At 44.1% G+C, this 11,681-nt stretch overlaps 1 protein-coding gene across 2 annotated transcripts; it reads left to right on the forward strand.

Annotated features, from left to right (window-relative positions):
• Positions 1 to 1,209: 1,209 nt before the first annotated feature.
• On the forward strand, positions 1,210 to 11,262 carry MORN4 (MORN repeat containing 4). Of its 2 annotated transcripts, none has more exons than XM_077349450.1 (5): positions 1,210 to 1,417; positions 6,825 to 6,922; positions 7,918 to 8,032; positions 8,472 to 8,581; positions 9,161 to 11,262. In XM_077349450.1, exons 2-5 carry the CDS (start codon positions 6,856 to 6,858, stop codon positions 9,307 to 9,309), a joined length of 441 nt encoding a protein of 146 aa, XP_077205565.1. In that variant the 5' UTR covers positions 1,210 to 1,417; positions 6,825 to 6,855; the 3' UTR covers positions 9,310 to 11,262. The 2 variants fall into 2 exon arrangements, with proteins under 2 accessions (XP_077205565.1, XP_077205566.1); XM_077349451.1 differs by lacking the exon at positions 1,210 to 1,417 and adding an exon at positions 1,577 to 1,739.
• The last annotated feature ends 419 nt before the right edge of the window (positions 11,263 to 11,681 follow it).

Consider the following 11,681-nt stretch of genomic DNA (forward strand, 5'->3'; position numbering starts at 1 on the left):
GCATCTTGGCCCACTGCCACAGTGTAGACACAGCACAGGAATGCTCTGAAAGTCTGAAAAGGATTGAGCGCTTGCTTTTAGACCTTTTCAAAATAGACTTCCTATAGGAACCTACTCCAACTGACCACAAAATGAACCTCATTATTTTATCCTTCTAGAACCAAAATGTTTGTGGTGCATTTTTCTTTTCGTCTTACTTCTGGACCTCTCATAGCTAGTATTAAAGCATTACTTTCCCAGAAGTTTACACCTATCAATTTGTGTCACTACACATTGCTCCCTCCTATTGTTTCTTCCATGTAAATTGTACACACGTCAGCAGAGATGCTCACTTCTATTTTAAGTACAAATAGGAACAATTATTTTAAAACTTTCATGTTTGTAAAATAATTTGCTGTCCATAAGTCATGGACTAAGCCTGACAACTTTTTAAAATTGTTTTATCCCTAGGGGACAAGAAGGTATGTAGTCTCCCACTGGCGAACTCCTTACGTTTGGGGACCAAAAGACATGGAAAGTCAAAGGACAATATATGAACAGTATGCTGCTGCATATTTGGCAGTTAAATAGATACATCCAAGGTACCTAGGGTTGCTACTTCTAGGCTGGGAAATATATGGAGATTTTGGGAGTGGAGATTGAGGAAAGTGAGGGTTGGAGGGGGAAGGATTTCAGCAGGGTGTTCAATACAGCCATTTTTTTCCAGGCAAACTGACACCTATCGCCTGGAAGGCAGGTATAACGGTGGGAGGTCCCTAGCTATTACCTGGAGGTTGGCAACTGTAAGGGTTGATAAGTCGATTTTAATCTTTCCTGACAAAATCCAAACAGGTAAAATTTGTGAAGTGTTAAAAAACAGAACTAAAATAAGTTTGTAAACTTATTACTGCTATTATTTATTACAATACTCAAACAACGGTTTGTATTGTAAAGGCTTCCTCGACAGCAGAAATGTCTGTCTGCTCCAGACCTTATCCCGTTCCCGCCTTGCTTGGTTTTTCCGTTCTGCCTGGACTTATTCATGCTAAAAGCGCCCTCAAAGGAAAGCAGAAGAAGATGGTCTCAACATGGCAGCCCCTCGGCGCCGGCGGGAACCAAAAAAGGGATTTTGCCCTTCATAAACATGGCCGTATAATTGTAGGAAGCCTTCCTGCCCTTTACTAAGATGGCTGCGAAGGGAAGGGCGGGGAGGACAGCAGGAAGGTTGGGCAATGAGTGGCGGCGTTACTGCTGGTTGCCTGGGCAACAGCCAACAGAGGGAAGGGATAGACCCTGGTGGACCGCTGCTCGCGGCGACGGCCGTGGAAGGGAAGCCTGGCAGCGCTGACGGAGCGGAGAGAAAGAGAGGCGGTGGCCGATGGGGGGAGAGCGGAGGGCGCTGAGGCTGGTGGTCGCTGCTGAGACGCTCGGAAGCCAGGTGAGGGGCGCGGCTGTGGGGAAGGAGGGGGAAGGGAGGCGTGCCGCCCGGGGAGGCGCGGGGTTGGGGTCCCGCTGAAGTCACCTAGGAGGACCCGGGGGGGGGGGGAGGCAGTGGGAGATTTAGGGGAGCCTTCGGGGGGGGGGGCTGGTGTTGAGAACGGTAATTGAGAGGAGCGCTCGTGGGCGATAGATGCGGAGGGAGCTTGGCTGGATGGGTGTGGTTTCGGGCCACACTTCAGGATACTGCCAGGACGTGACTCGTCAGTTGAAGAAGCCAGGTCAGAAGGAGAATTAGAGTGCTGTGAAGGTTAGAGTTTGAGGTTGGTAGTAACTGACTATATGGGGTATGTGAGGGGCGGGGGTAAGTTGGCACTGTTAAAGGCAGCGATGTGGCAGATGGACCTGAGTCATAGACAAGTAGTACCAGCCTTGGTGCAAATAATTGATAAGACAGCTTTCCCTGCCAGCCAAAGAGCAAAATAGAGGGGTGTATGTTGTAATTTTTGCTGTCCTGGTCTGTTTGAACCTCACCAGTCTGATATCCCTGATAAAGTGGGCATGGCCAGTTCTACAAGGTGCAGTGTAGGGCAGAATTGCCCGCAAGATTAAGGACTTGCTATAAGTAGAGTTAGATGCTTGGCAGCTGCAGTTGCTCGGCTCCACTAGTCTGTTGTGATTGTATAGTGCCTACATGAATAGGCATGTCTGCAGTGCCTTGAACCTATTGAGATCTGCTTAGGACAGCACTGTTAATCTCTTCCTCAGCCTCAGTAGTCTTTGATCCTGAATTTACCATAAGCCGCAAGGTATTTTCTTCTGTTTTGTTCTGTGTATAGAAAAAACTAAACATGCATTTTATATGTCCAACAGTTACTTTTCCAAAGTGAAAAAAGAGCATTATATCACCTTCAAGACTAACAGATATACTATCACACGAGTTTCTAGAGTCCAGATGTCTGAAGTGGACTCTAATTCACAAAAGCATATGTCCTAATAGTTTAATTAAATATTTTTAATAACTGCAGCTGTTTGGTTTGCTGAAACAGATTTTCATGGCTACCCTCTTTGGATTTTCTTTCCTAGATGTGATTCTGCCATATAGAATGTCTCAGCCATCTATGCCAAAAAGCATAGAGTTGAACTGTAGTAAGCTTTATACCTTGTATTTTCTCTCATGGATCCAGGCCAGGGTGGTTATGATTGCTACTAAATTTCATTATGCTGAAAGAGGAAAAAGTTACCCCAGTACAAAGAACTGATGCTGGTTTTGTGCCAGCAAGCATAACCCCTGTACTATCGGGATCTGCCAGTACTATTGGAGTGAAGTCAGTGGAATGACAAGGGAGGAAGATAACTTGTTTGATCTTATGCTTATCTGGGAATTGGTCCTACCTCCAATGATGGAATAATGTTAGGGTAGCAAGAGAGAAAGTAAAAAAAAAACATATTAGAGTCAGTTGAGAGCCACAGATTAGAGTTGATATGAGAACCACTTCCACAACCCTATCAAAAGACAGGATTCCACTAATTCAAGGATCCAATCACAATGTAATTCCAGGAATAGGGAACACAGATGCATACAGCCTGTGGCTATATCATTCTGTTCCTGCAGCTTAAGAACCATTAATATATGGTGGAATTTTGCAGAAAGTGAGCACTTTGTACAATCAAATAAGGTTAACAATGAAATCTGTAGAACTCTGCCAGGTATCTCAGCTGCTCTGATACTGCTCAGACTACAAAGACAAACAAAGCACAGGTAAACAAGAGTATGCTTTCACATGAAGCCAGCCCATACTTCCAAATATGACCGATCCTTCCCCCTTAAGCACCCTGAAGTCTGCAAACGACGCAAATACACATAAATGCATTTTATACCATGCAACATAGAGACCCGAGTACTTGCTTAACAATTTACCCATCTCCCTCGTAGGGGATATAAGATAAATTTGCACTGTGCTGATGAAGAAAAAGGAATGTTGGTTATAATTTGCCGCACATGCGTAACCCAGATACGTTCCCTCCATATGTTGGTGGAAGCTGTGGAAAATGCAGCCACAATTTTTGGTGAATACTGGGTAATCTAGTAGTTAGTATTGATACATTCAAGACACCATTTCTTTTTCAAGATCAGAAACAGGACTCAAGAAGGAGGGAACTCCGTACATTGGATGTGTGAATAGTGTCTCAGTGGCAATACTTTTCTCCCATCAGGAGACATAGACAGAATTGTGAGGGTTCAGAGAAGAATGGCGAGAATGATCCGGGGCCTGGGGACGAAGCCCGATGAGGAAAGATTGATGGACTTGCGAATGTTCAGTCTGGAGAATAGGAGAGTGAGAAGGGACATGATTGTTGCCTTTAAGTATTTGAAAGTTTGTCATTTAGAGGAGGGCCGGGAAAGGTTCCTGTTGACAGCAGAGGAGAGGACACGCAGTAATGGGTTTAAACTACATGGTCAATGTTATTGGCTAGATATCAGGGGAAAAAACTTTCACAGTCAGAGTAGTTCAGCAGTGGAATCGACTGCCTAAGGAGGTGGTGAGCTCCCCTTCACTGACAGTCTTCAAGTAGTGGTTGGACAGAAACTTATTCTGGATGCTATAGGCTGATCCTACATTCAGCAGGATGTCACCACGGCATTTCTGACATTGCTCCATGTTGACTCTTATCTTCCCTGTATAGGGGAAGAGTATTTGTAATGCACAGCATTTCAGATTAGCAGTAGCACTTTAAGAGTGGCCATTAAGTGTTGCTGTGTTATCTCCCCCCCCATACTAGTATTGTTTTGCTTTCTACTTCTTTATTTAGTTGATTTATGGTTTACATTTATGTAAACCACTTTGAACCCAAGAAAGATAGCACAAGCATTTTTAACACTTTGTTACTGGGAATGTATAAGAGGGAGATAGTGTTGTTGTGCCTGGGGTTACCAACAGCCCTAGAGAAAAGCATCATGTCCCTTTATTTATTCACAGGATTTATATGTTGAATTTCTGCCAGATTAAACCTTTAATAGACGCTTAATGTGAAGAGATGGGCAGCTGAAGCTTTTCATGGCATGGAGGCATCTCCTTGTAAATAACATCCCATTAAGCCTCTATTAAACGGACAGGACACTTTTTGTCTTGTTGGCAGCCCTATTTATGCCATAGCTCTGCTGGTAAAGCATTAATCAGTTATAAGTTTGGCCTATCAGAACTTTGCTAGGAGTATTTCCCCATACTGAATCATAGAATCATAGAATAATAGAGTTGGAAATCTGTTAATTTCCTATAAACATACATACAAACCAAAACTTTAAATTCTTGCCCCCGAGATATAGACTCTCCCTCCCCAAAAGAAAATCCTTCAAGTTTTCTGTGTAAGAACAAGAATTTAGCCACTTAATTTATTGAAACTGATCTTTTAATTCTTTAATAGAGGAGTGTATGTAAGTCATAGATGTGGCTAAAAAGTTTCCTACTTTTTTCCATTGGCCATGTAGCATTTCCCAGAAATCCTGTTCTTTAACAGCCTGCAAGTTACAACTGTTCTCAGACTTTGTCAAACATCTGCAACAAGGTACTTTCAAAGTTAGGAAAGCTCTACTATCAAGAAGTCCCCTTTATATGCTCTTGTTATTCATGCTTGGCTCATGAATGACATTATCAAAGACTTGTTTATCAGCTATATTAAAGTAGCACTTGGCTACTACATAAACAACTTGGTGTTTGTTAGAGAGTCACCACAAAGGAGAATTCTGCCTCTGTATCATTCTGTAGACAGGAGCCATGTTGAAAGAAGTGAAGGAAGATCATACATTAATTTCCTTGGCACCTTTCCCGTAGGCTTTGAAACCCCACTGTGCCAAGCTTACTGTAAGCTTCTAGTTCACTGACAATGCTCCCCTGGACAGGGTAAAGACTCAGTATATACCTTTTCCTTCTAACTTTCCTCATCTGGCCTGGCACAATGATTCCTATCTTTAAAAAAACCATGGGAATTTCTGGCCTATTCAAGTAAAGCATCAGGTGAGTGTAAAGCAGGGTAGTGTGTATGCCCAGCATCTGTTTATTATTAAGAACTAACTACATCTGTACTAAGTGACATGATCTCTATTGTTGAGTATGTGTGTTACTTTTATAGATAGGAATGACCATTTTGCAGCCTTTTGAATTCTTTGGCAGCAGAAGGGAGGCCTGAATAAGCCCCTGTGATGTGACACTCCAAGTTGTGTCCCCAGCTAATCCAGATAGGCTGCATACATGAATATTTCATTTAGGTAGAGCCCTTGGTGCTCAAGCTGCAGACACTAGCTTGATGAGATAAAAACCAACAAGTAAACGCAACCTGAGCCGTAAGGCTTGAATTTCCCATGGTAGGTATGGATATACTCATTTATTGGAGGCATTTCACTCCTCTGTGTATCACTGGTATGGGGAAGTAGGACACAAAATACCTAACTCCAGGTCAGGCCTGAAAGGCAAAAAGGTGAACTGCTCTGGCTGCAGCCAAATGCTTCTATACCTTCTGAGGGTAGATCCCACATGAGAGAAAACATTGCATGGCCTGTGTTGAACGAGTTTGCTCCAGTACTATCAGGTATTTCTTCATTAGAGTGGGGGTGACAAGAGACTGTCCATTACTCTTGAGCTGCTACTTTGCAGTATGGCAATGAAAATAGCTCAAGGCTCATTCTGACTGGCCACTGATTCCATCAATGACTACTGCTGTAGAGAGCCAGTGCCATATAAATGAAAGCTCCAACCCTTCACTCTCTCAATGCTTGAGAGTGTCATAATCTGGCAGATACTACGCTGAGGAGCGGGAAGAACTGGGGGTTTGGGAAATTTTCTGCTGAGGCAACACACTGCAAACTGAAATGTTTTCAAGGATAATCTGGAAGTGGGTAACATCAGAGGATGAAACATATTCTCCTATGGCCCTTTGGTAATCCAAATCCACTTCTATATTTATGTGGGTATTCTGTTGCAATTTCATGTCTTTCCATAGTTGCGGTTTAGTCCAGTCCCTACTCTGTAATCTGTATTATCCTATATTCTTAGGCTGATTAATGTATTCTTAGCTATTAAGATTCAGGTTACTACAGTGTAACGTATTTCTGAATCTTGTTAGCAATATGTCCATGGATGTCACACATGCATGTTTGTGGCCTTCCATTGAGAACAGCATGGTTTCATAGTTAATTGTGCATTAACTCTCCAGCCACAAGTTGGTCTTTGGGTCACTGCTGGCTGCTGTGCAAATTGGTTGTGCTTGCGTGGACAACACTGCTCTCCTGTCTCCCTCACTCCCTGTACCTGTGCCACTAATCTCTCAAACACTGCCCCAGTCTCTGAAACACTGCTCCTCTTCAAGCCTGTCTCATGCTGCTCTCATTTGCCCTGCTCCCTTCCTTGCAGCTGCTATCCTGCCTCCCCGAAAGCTAGCACCATGACCCTTACCAAAGGTTCCTTCACCTATTCCAGCGGAGAGGAATATCGCGGGGAGTGGAAGGAAGGTAAGTGTGGATGGGCAGGTTGAGGGACACCCTCAGCCTTCTTATGGTGAACCAGAGCTCCTCTTCCTGGAATGCACATAACTTGATATTTCTATGTAGTTTTACAAAATCACTGTAGAAAATCACTGTAGCTAAGTAGTGATAGTGAGTGCTCCAGGATACTAGTACTGTGCCAAGCTAGCAAGTAAAGTGCTTAGGCTGCTTTAGCAAAGTGTTTCAAGGGCATTTCTGCTTCAAGGTCTTCGTCAATCCTGACTTTTATGTATTAGGCACAGTGCCCACCCACTATTCTGTGTTCAGCTTCTCCCTGTGCAAGAAATGTTGGTCCATAAAGGTTAGCAGCCACACTAGACAGCAGCTCTGCCCTACAGTTAACATTCTGGTAAAAGGAAGATTTGCTATCATTAACCCTGCAGCAGTTTTTTTTTCAAGGAAGGTATTCCCAGGCAGAGAGAGAATTGAAGCTGGCTGGGGTGCCCTTTCTGATTACTGAGTCACAGGTTCCCAGGTGCTCCCATCAGGAAACTGTCAGGCTAAGAACTCCCTTCCTCACCCCCTTATCCCACTGACAGCTGTAGCCTGTGTTGTGCTGGAAGGCAAAACCTGCTCTTTAAGGGCATGCTGTGTTACATCTGAGATTGTTTGCTGGCTGTACACGATATAAGGAAGCTGGCAATCTAGTACTGCTCCAGGAATCCACCAGTTCCTTTAGAAAGTGTACTGGGCTTTAATTGTGGTTCTCTATGTATAATGCAAAGCAGTGTGTTTTGTCAAGGAAAGGTAGGTGGCTGAAACAAGCAAAGACAGGCCCCTGCCAGACTCTTGTTCTGTAGACTGGGTTTGCTGGCATGGACTCTAACACCTCCCTCTTCCTCAGGAACTGTTTTGCATCTTCCTTGAAGTTAATGATGCAAATATAGATCCTGTTGGCTTGAGGCTTCATTGCAGTTTTGACAGCTCATATACAAGCAATACTGCTTGCTCTTTCTGACTAGGGCGTCGGCACGGTGTTGGGCAGTTGACATTTGCTGACGGCAGCGTTTACCTGGGACACTTTGAGAATGGCCTCTTCAATGGCTGTGGGGTGCTCACTTTTGCAGATGGCTCCAGGTGGGTATAGGACTGTGGGCATATTGCACTGCTCGGGGCCAGTGCAAGGAGTGAGCATGCATGAGCATGTCCTAAACAGCCCTAGGAAGATGAGAATGAGTGGATTTTTGTACTCTGACTGCCTTACAATTGAGTTTGGAGAATGTATCTGCGTTGCTGCACCCAGCATGAAGATTTTTTGTATGCATGCATGGCTATGTGATATATCACTCAGAACCATAAGCAAAAGCTTATTTGTGTTAGTTGCTGCACTACTGCTTACCATAAATCCTCTGTAGTTACTTGGATTATTGTATATCCTTGACTAATGACCCTTCTGTCCAGAAAATTGTGCTCACCCAGGTTTTTTTGAAAAGCCTTACAATCTTTGGTTGTGGACCATAGGTCGAGTACAAGGACTAGGAGAGCCCAGTCTGACATAATCCTACTATTGCTGCAGGTATGAGGGAGAGTTTGTCCAGGGAAAATTCAATGGTGTTGGAGTTTTCACACGCTATGACAACATGACCTTTGAAGGAGAATTCAAGAGTGGACGTGTTGATGGTTTTGGTGAGTGCTGAGAATTTCTTACTTGTGGGAGCATCCAAGCCCAATACTATTCCTTCTAAGACTGAATTTGATTCATGACAATTATTGCAGTGTGGGGTGGTGACTAGTGAGGACATGTCTTCCAAAGTACTTATAATTTTCTCAGGATCCACTTCCTTGAGAGCCAGCTTGGTGTAGTGGTTAGGAGTGCAGACTTCTAATCTGGCATGCCAGGTTTGATTCCGTACTCCCCCGCATGCAGCCAGCTGGGTGACCTTGGGCTTGCCACGGCACTGATAAAACTGTTCTGACCGAGCAGTGATATCAGGGCTCTCTCAGCCTCATCCACCTCACAGGGTGTCTGTTGTGGGGAGAGGAAAGAGATGGTGATTGTAAGCCACTTTGAGACTCCTTCGGGTAGAGAAAAGCGGCATATAAGAACCAACTCTTCTTTTTCTTCCAGCTCTTGGGTTTCTGCTTGTCTAGTCTGGTGTTTCCACCAGATCCCCTGCATCACACAACTCTGCATTTTCAGCTGTGTACCGCATACCTGAGCCCGATAGCTGTGTCAGAAAATGCTGTTTTGTTTTTTTCCCATAGGCCTTCTTACTTTTCCTGATGGCTCCCATGGAATCCCTCGCAATGAAGGCTTTTTTGAAAACAACAAGCTCTTGCGACGGGAGAAGTGCCAGGCAGTGGTTCAGCGTGCGCAGAGTGCCTCCAAACTGGCTCATGGCCTCACAGCATGATGGGGCAAGCTCTAAGTAGCCCTACCCTGGGACACTCCCATGAAACTGCAAACAAAGTCCCAGGGGTTGAAAGTGCAGGAATTACAGAGACAATATCACCTCTTGAAGGTAGATGACCCCAACCCAGCTCTGCTCAGTTGGACAGCCTGCCTAGATCGCACTCTTAAAACATCTTGGCCCTCATAGTGTGCATTGGTGCCAAATTTCTGTTATGAATCCCCCTTCCAGACAAGCATCTGTCACTCGGGAGGCAGTGACTTTCCCTTTGTTGGGAGCATTCTCCTTTGAAGGTCTGCTGGTGGTGAATTCCCACAGCTGTGATGGGCACAGTGAGAGTTGCTAGTATTTGTATCCTCCCAAAAAACTGGTGATGGAGAAGTGACATTAATGTACATTATGGGAATGCATAAGGTTCGTTTACATCTTTCCTCACTTTGGGACCGGTGCAGCTGGGAGGTTGTGACTTAGCTGTACTGGTCTTTAATGGTCAGAGTTGCAACCTGTATTTCCTGCAGCATCCATTCCCTTCCTAGGCCCTCTGGGTCTCACCTTCTCTTTTCCCCACTCCATGAGGCTAAATCTGTGTCAAAAACAAAGAAATGCAAAATGGTAAGTTGATCTGTAGAGTAGAATTCTGGACCTTCTGAATGTGCCTTTCCCCCAGCCTTGGAGATCAGCACAGGGAATGAAACCAGAGCTACGCTGCTTGCCCATGTTGTTGCCCAGTGTATCTGGGAGTTCTTTCCATTGTTGTAGGTTTCTTCTGCTTCTGCTATATCCTCTTAATGTGAGCCCTTTCACTGTGAGTATTTGGGTTGCTCCCTGGGTTAACAACAGCCTTTCCTCATGTAGGGAACTTGACCTGGGGGGAGCCTAGAAGGAAGGGATCAGTTTCGCCTCCAGCGCTGTTGCATGGCATCCATGCACTGTAGTGCTTCACAGGCAGGGCTGTGTGTATTCTGCACTTGAAAAAAAATTAAAATTCTAACCAGGAATGCTGTATTCAGTAAATGGCATTGATTATATTTAATAACAAGTGTGCATAAAGCTGTTTATTTTGCACAAGTGCTGCTTTTGTAGTTATAGGAAAAGGCAGAGTTTGGTAGAAAATCAGAGCCTAACTGCCTGATGTCTGGTACAGCCCTTCCATTCCTCTTTATCTGATTTCTCAGAGTCTACTAGCTTTTTAACTTTGAACGGCTGGAATTTTGCTTTAAAAATAACCAGAGTTGAGATCCTCAAAATACTGACTTTGATTACCAACCCATGGCCCTGTACATCTCCAGCCTAAGCAGTTACTATTCCTCTTTTGCCCACGGGGCCTAATGTGATTATCATTCCCAGATATACAGTGAAATCCTAAGCAGCATTACACTTGTCTAAGACTATTAACTTCAGTGGACTTTAAAAGTTGTAACTCTGCTTAAGATTGTATTCCCCCCCTCCCCACACACACACCCCTTTAAAACATTTTGGTGAATAAGGTAGGCAAATATTGAAACCTAGATGGACAACTTACAATAATGTACAGCTTGAAGATTGCAGGCCTCCCCTAAGTCATAAGTGCAAGCTTCTGGTAGAATCTTAATTAGAAATGCAGGCTGATTGGAAATTCAGGATTGGAGTAATAGACAGGGAAAATTAGTTGTTGGGGCGGGACATCAAGTAAGACAGAAAGTTAATGGTGGAGGGCGGGGGAGAGTTGGGCTTGAATGGTCTTTGAAGAACTACTCTGTTTCTGTGCGCACTAGAATCAATCATGGGATTGTCTTGAGACTTGGGGGTGTTCTTAGCCAAGCATTGACCCGCATGGTGTGTGTCCCTAAGTGCCATGCTGGAGCCTGTGTGACCAGCCCACCTCCACACTGAATGTCTGCGTGTCAATGCCACCCTCGTGCCTTTCTGTCTCTGCCCATGTATGGGCCTTGGCCAAATAAAGAATTGCTGGATTTTTTTTGCCTCTATGTCTTTTTCCTGTTGCAAGTGGTGGGAAGAGGTTGTGGAACAGCAAGGGGAAGATACATTCAAAGTAAATGTACACTACAAGTGCACAACTCATACAAGGTTGCATACAAAAGCTGCTGCCGTTAAAAATTGTGAGCAGTCTTTTTTATGCATATGTAATGTGATGAATACTAATATCTGTCTTTCCCCAACCCTGGGAGACTCACCTATGAAGCATGTGTTAGATTATGGAAAAAGAAAACCTGATTTCTCTAAATAATACTTAGTGTTTATGTAATGTATTGAATTTCAGAAGCACTTCCCATAGACTCTGTAATCCTAAAAATCTAAATGAATGTTGAGTTTGGGTTTTGCCTTCATAATAATGTAGATAACTGGGCATCAGTTTAGTTTGGTAGATGGCATCA

Source organism: Paroedura picta, chromosome 8 (genome assembly GCF_049243985.1).
Source record: "Paroedura picta isolate Pp20150507F chromosome 8, Ppicta_v3.0, whole genome shotgun sequence".
Classification (NCBI taxonomy): Eukaryota; Metazoa; Chordata; class Lepidosauria; order Squamata; family Gekkonidae; genus Paroedura; species Paroedura picta.

What these genes read in the sequence shown, in the direction of transcription:
- MORN4 (XM_077349450.1), top strand. Translation starts at nt 6,856, where the DNA reads ATGACCCTTACCAAAGGTTCCTTCACCTATTCCAGCGGAGAGGAATAT. An exon ending in TCGCGGGGAGTGGAAGGAAG is followed by an intron (nt 6,923 to 7,917) that starts GTAAGTGTGGAT and finishes CTTTCTGACTAG; the next exon opens with GGCGTCGGCACGGTGTTGGG. An exon ending in ACTTTTGCAGATGGCTCCAG is followed by an intron (nt 8,033 to 8,471) that starts GTGGGTATAGGA and finishes CTATTGCTGCAG; the next exon opens with GTATGAGGGAGAGTTTGTCC.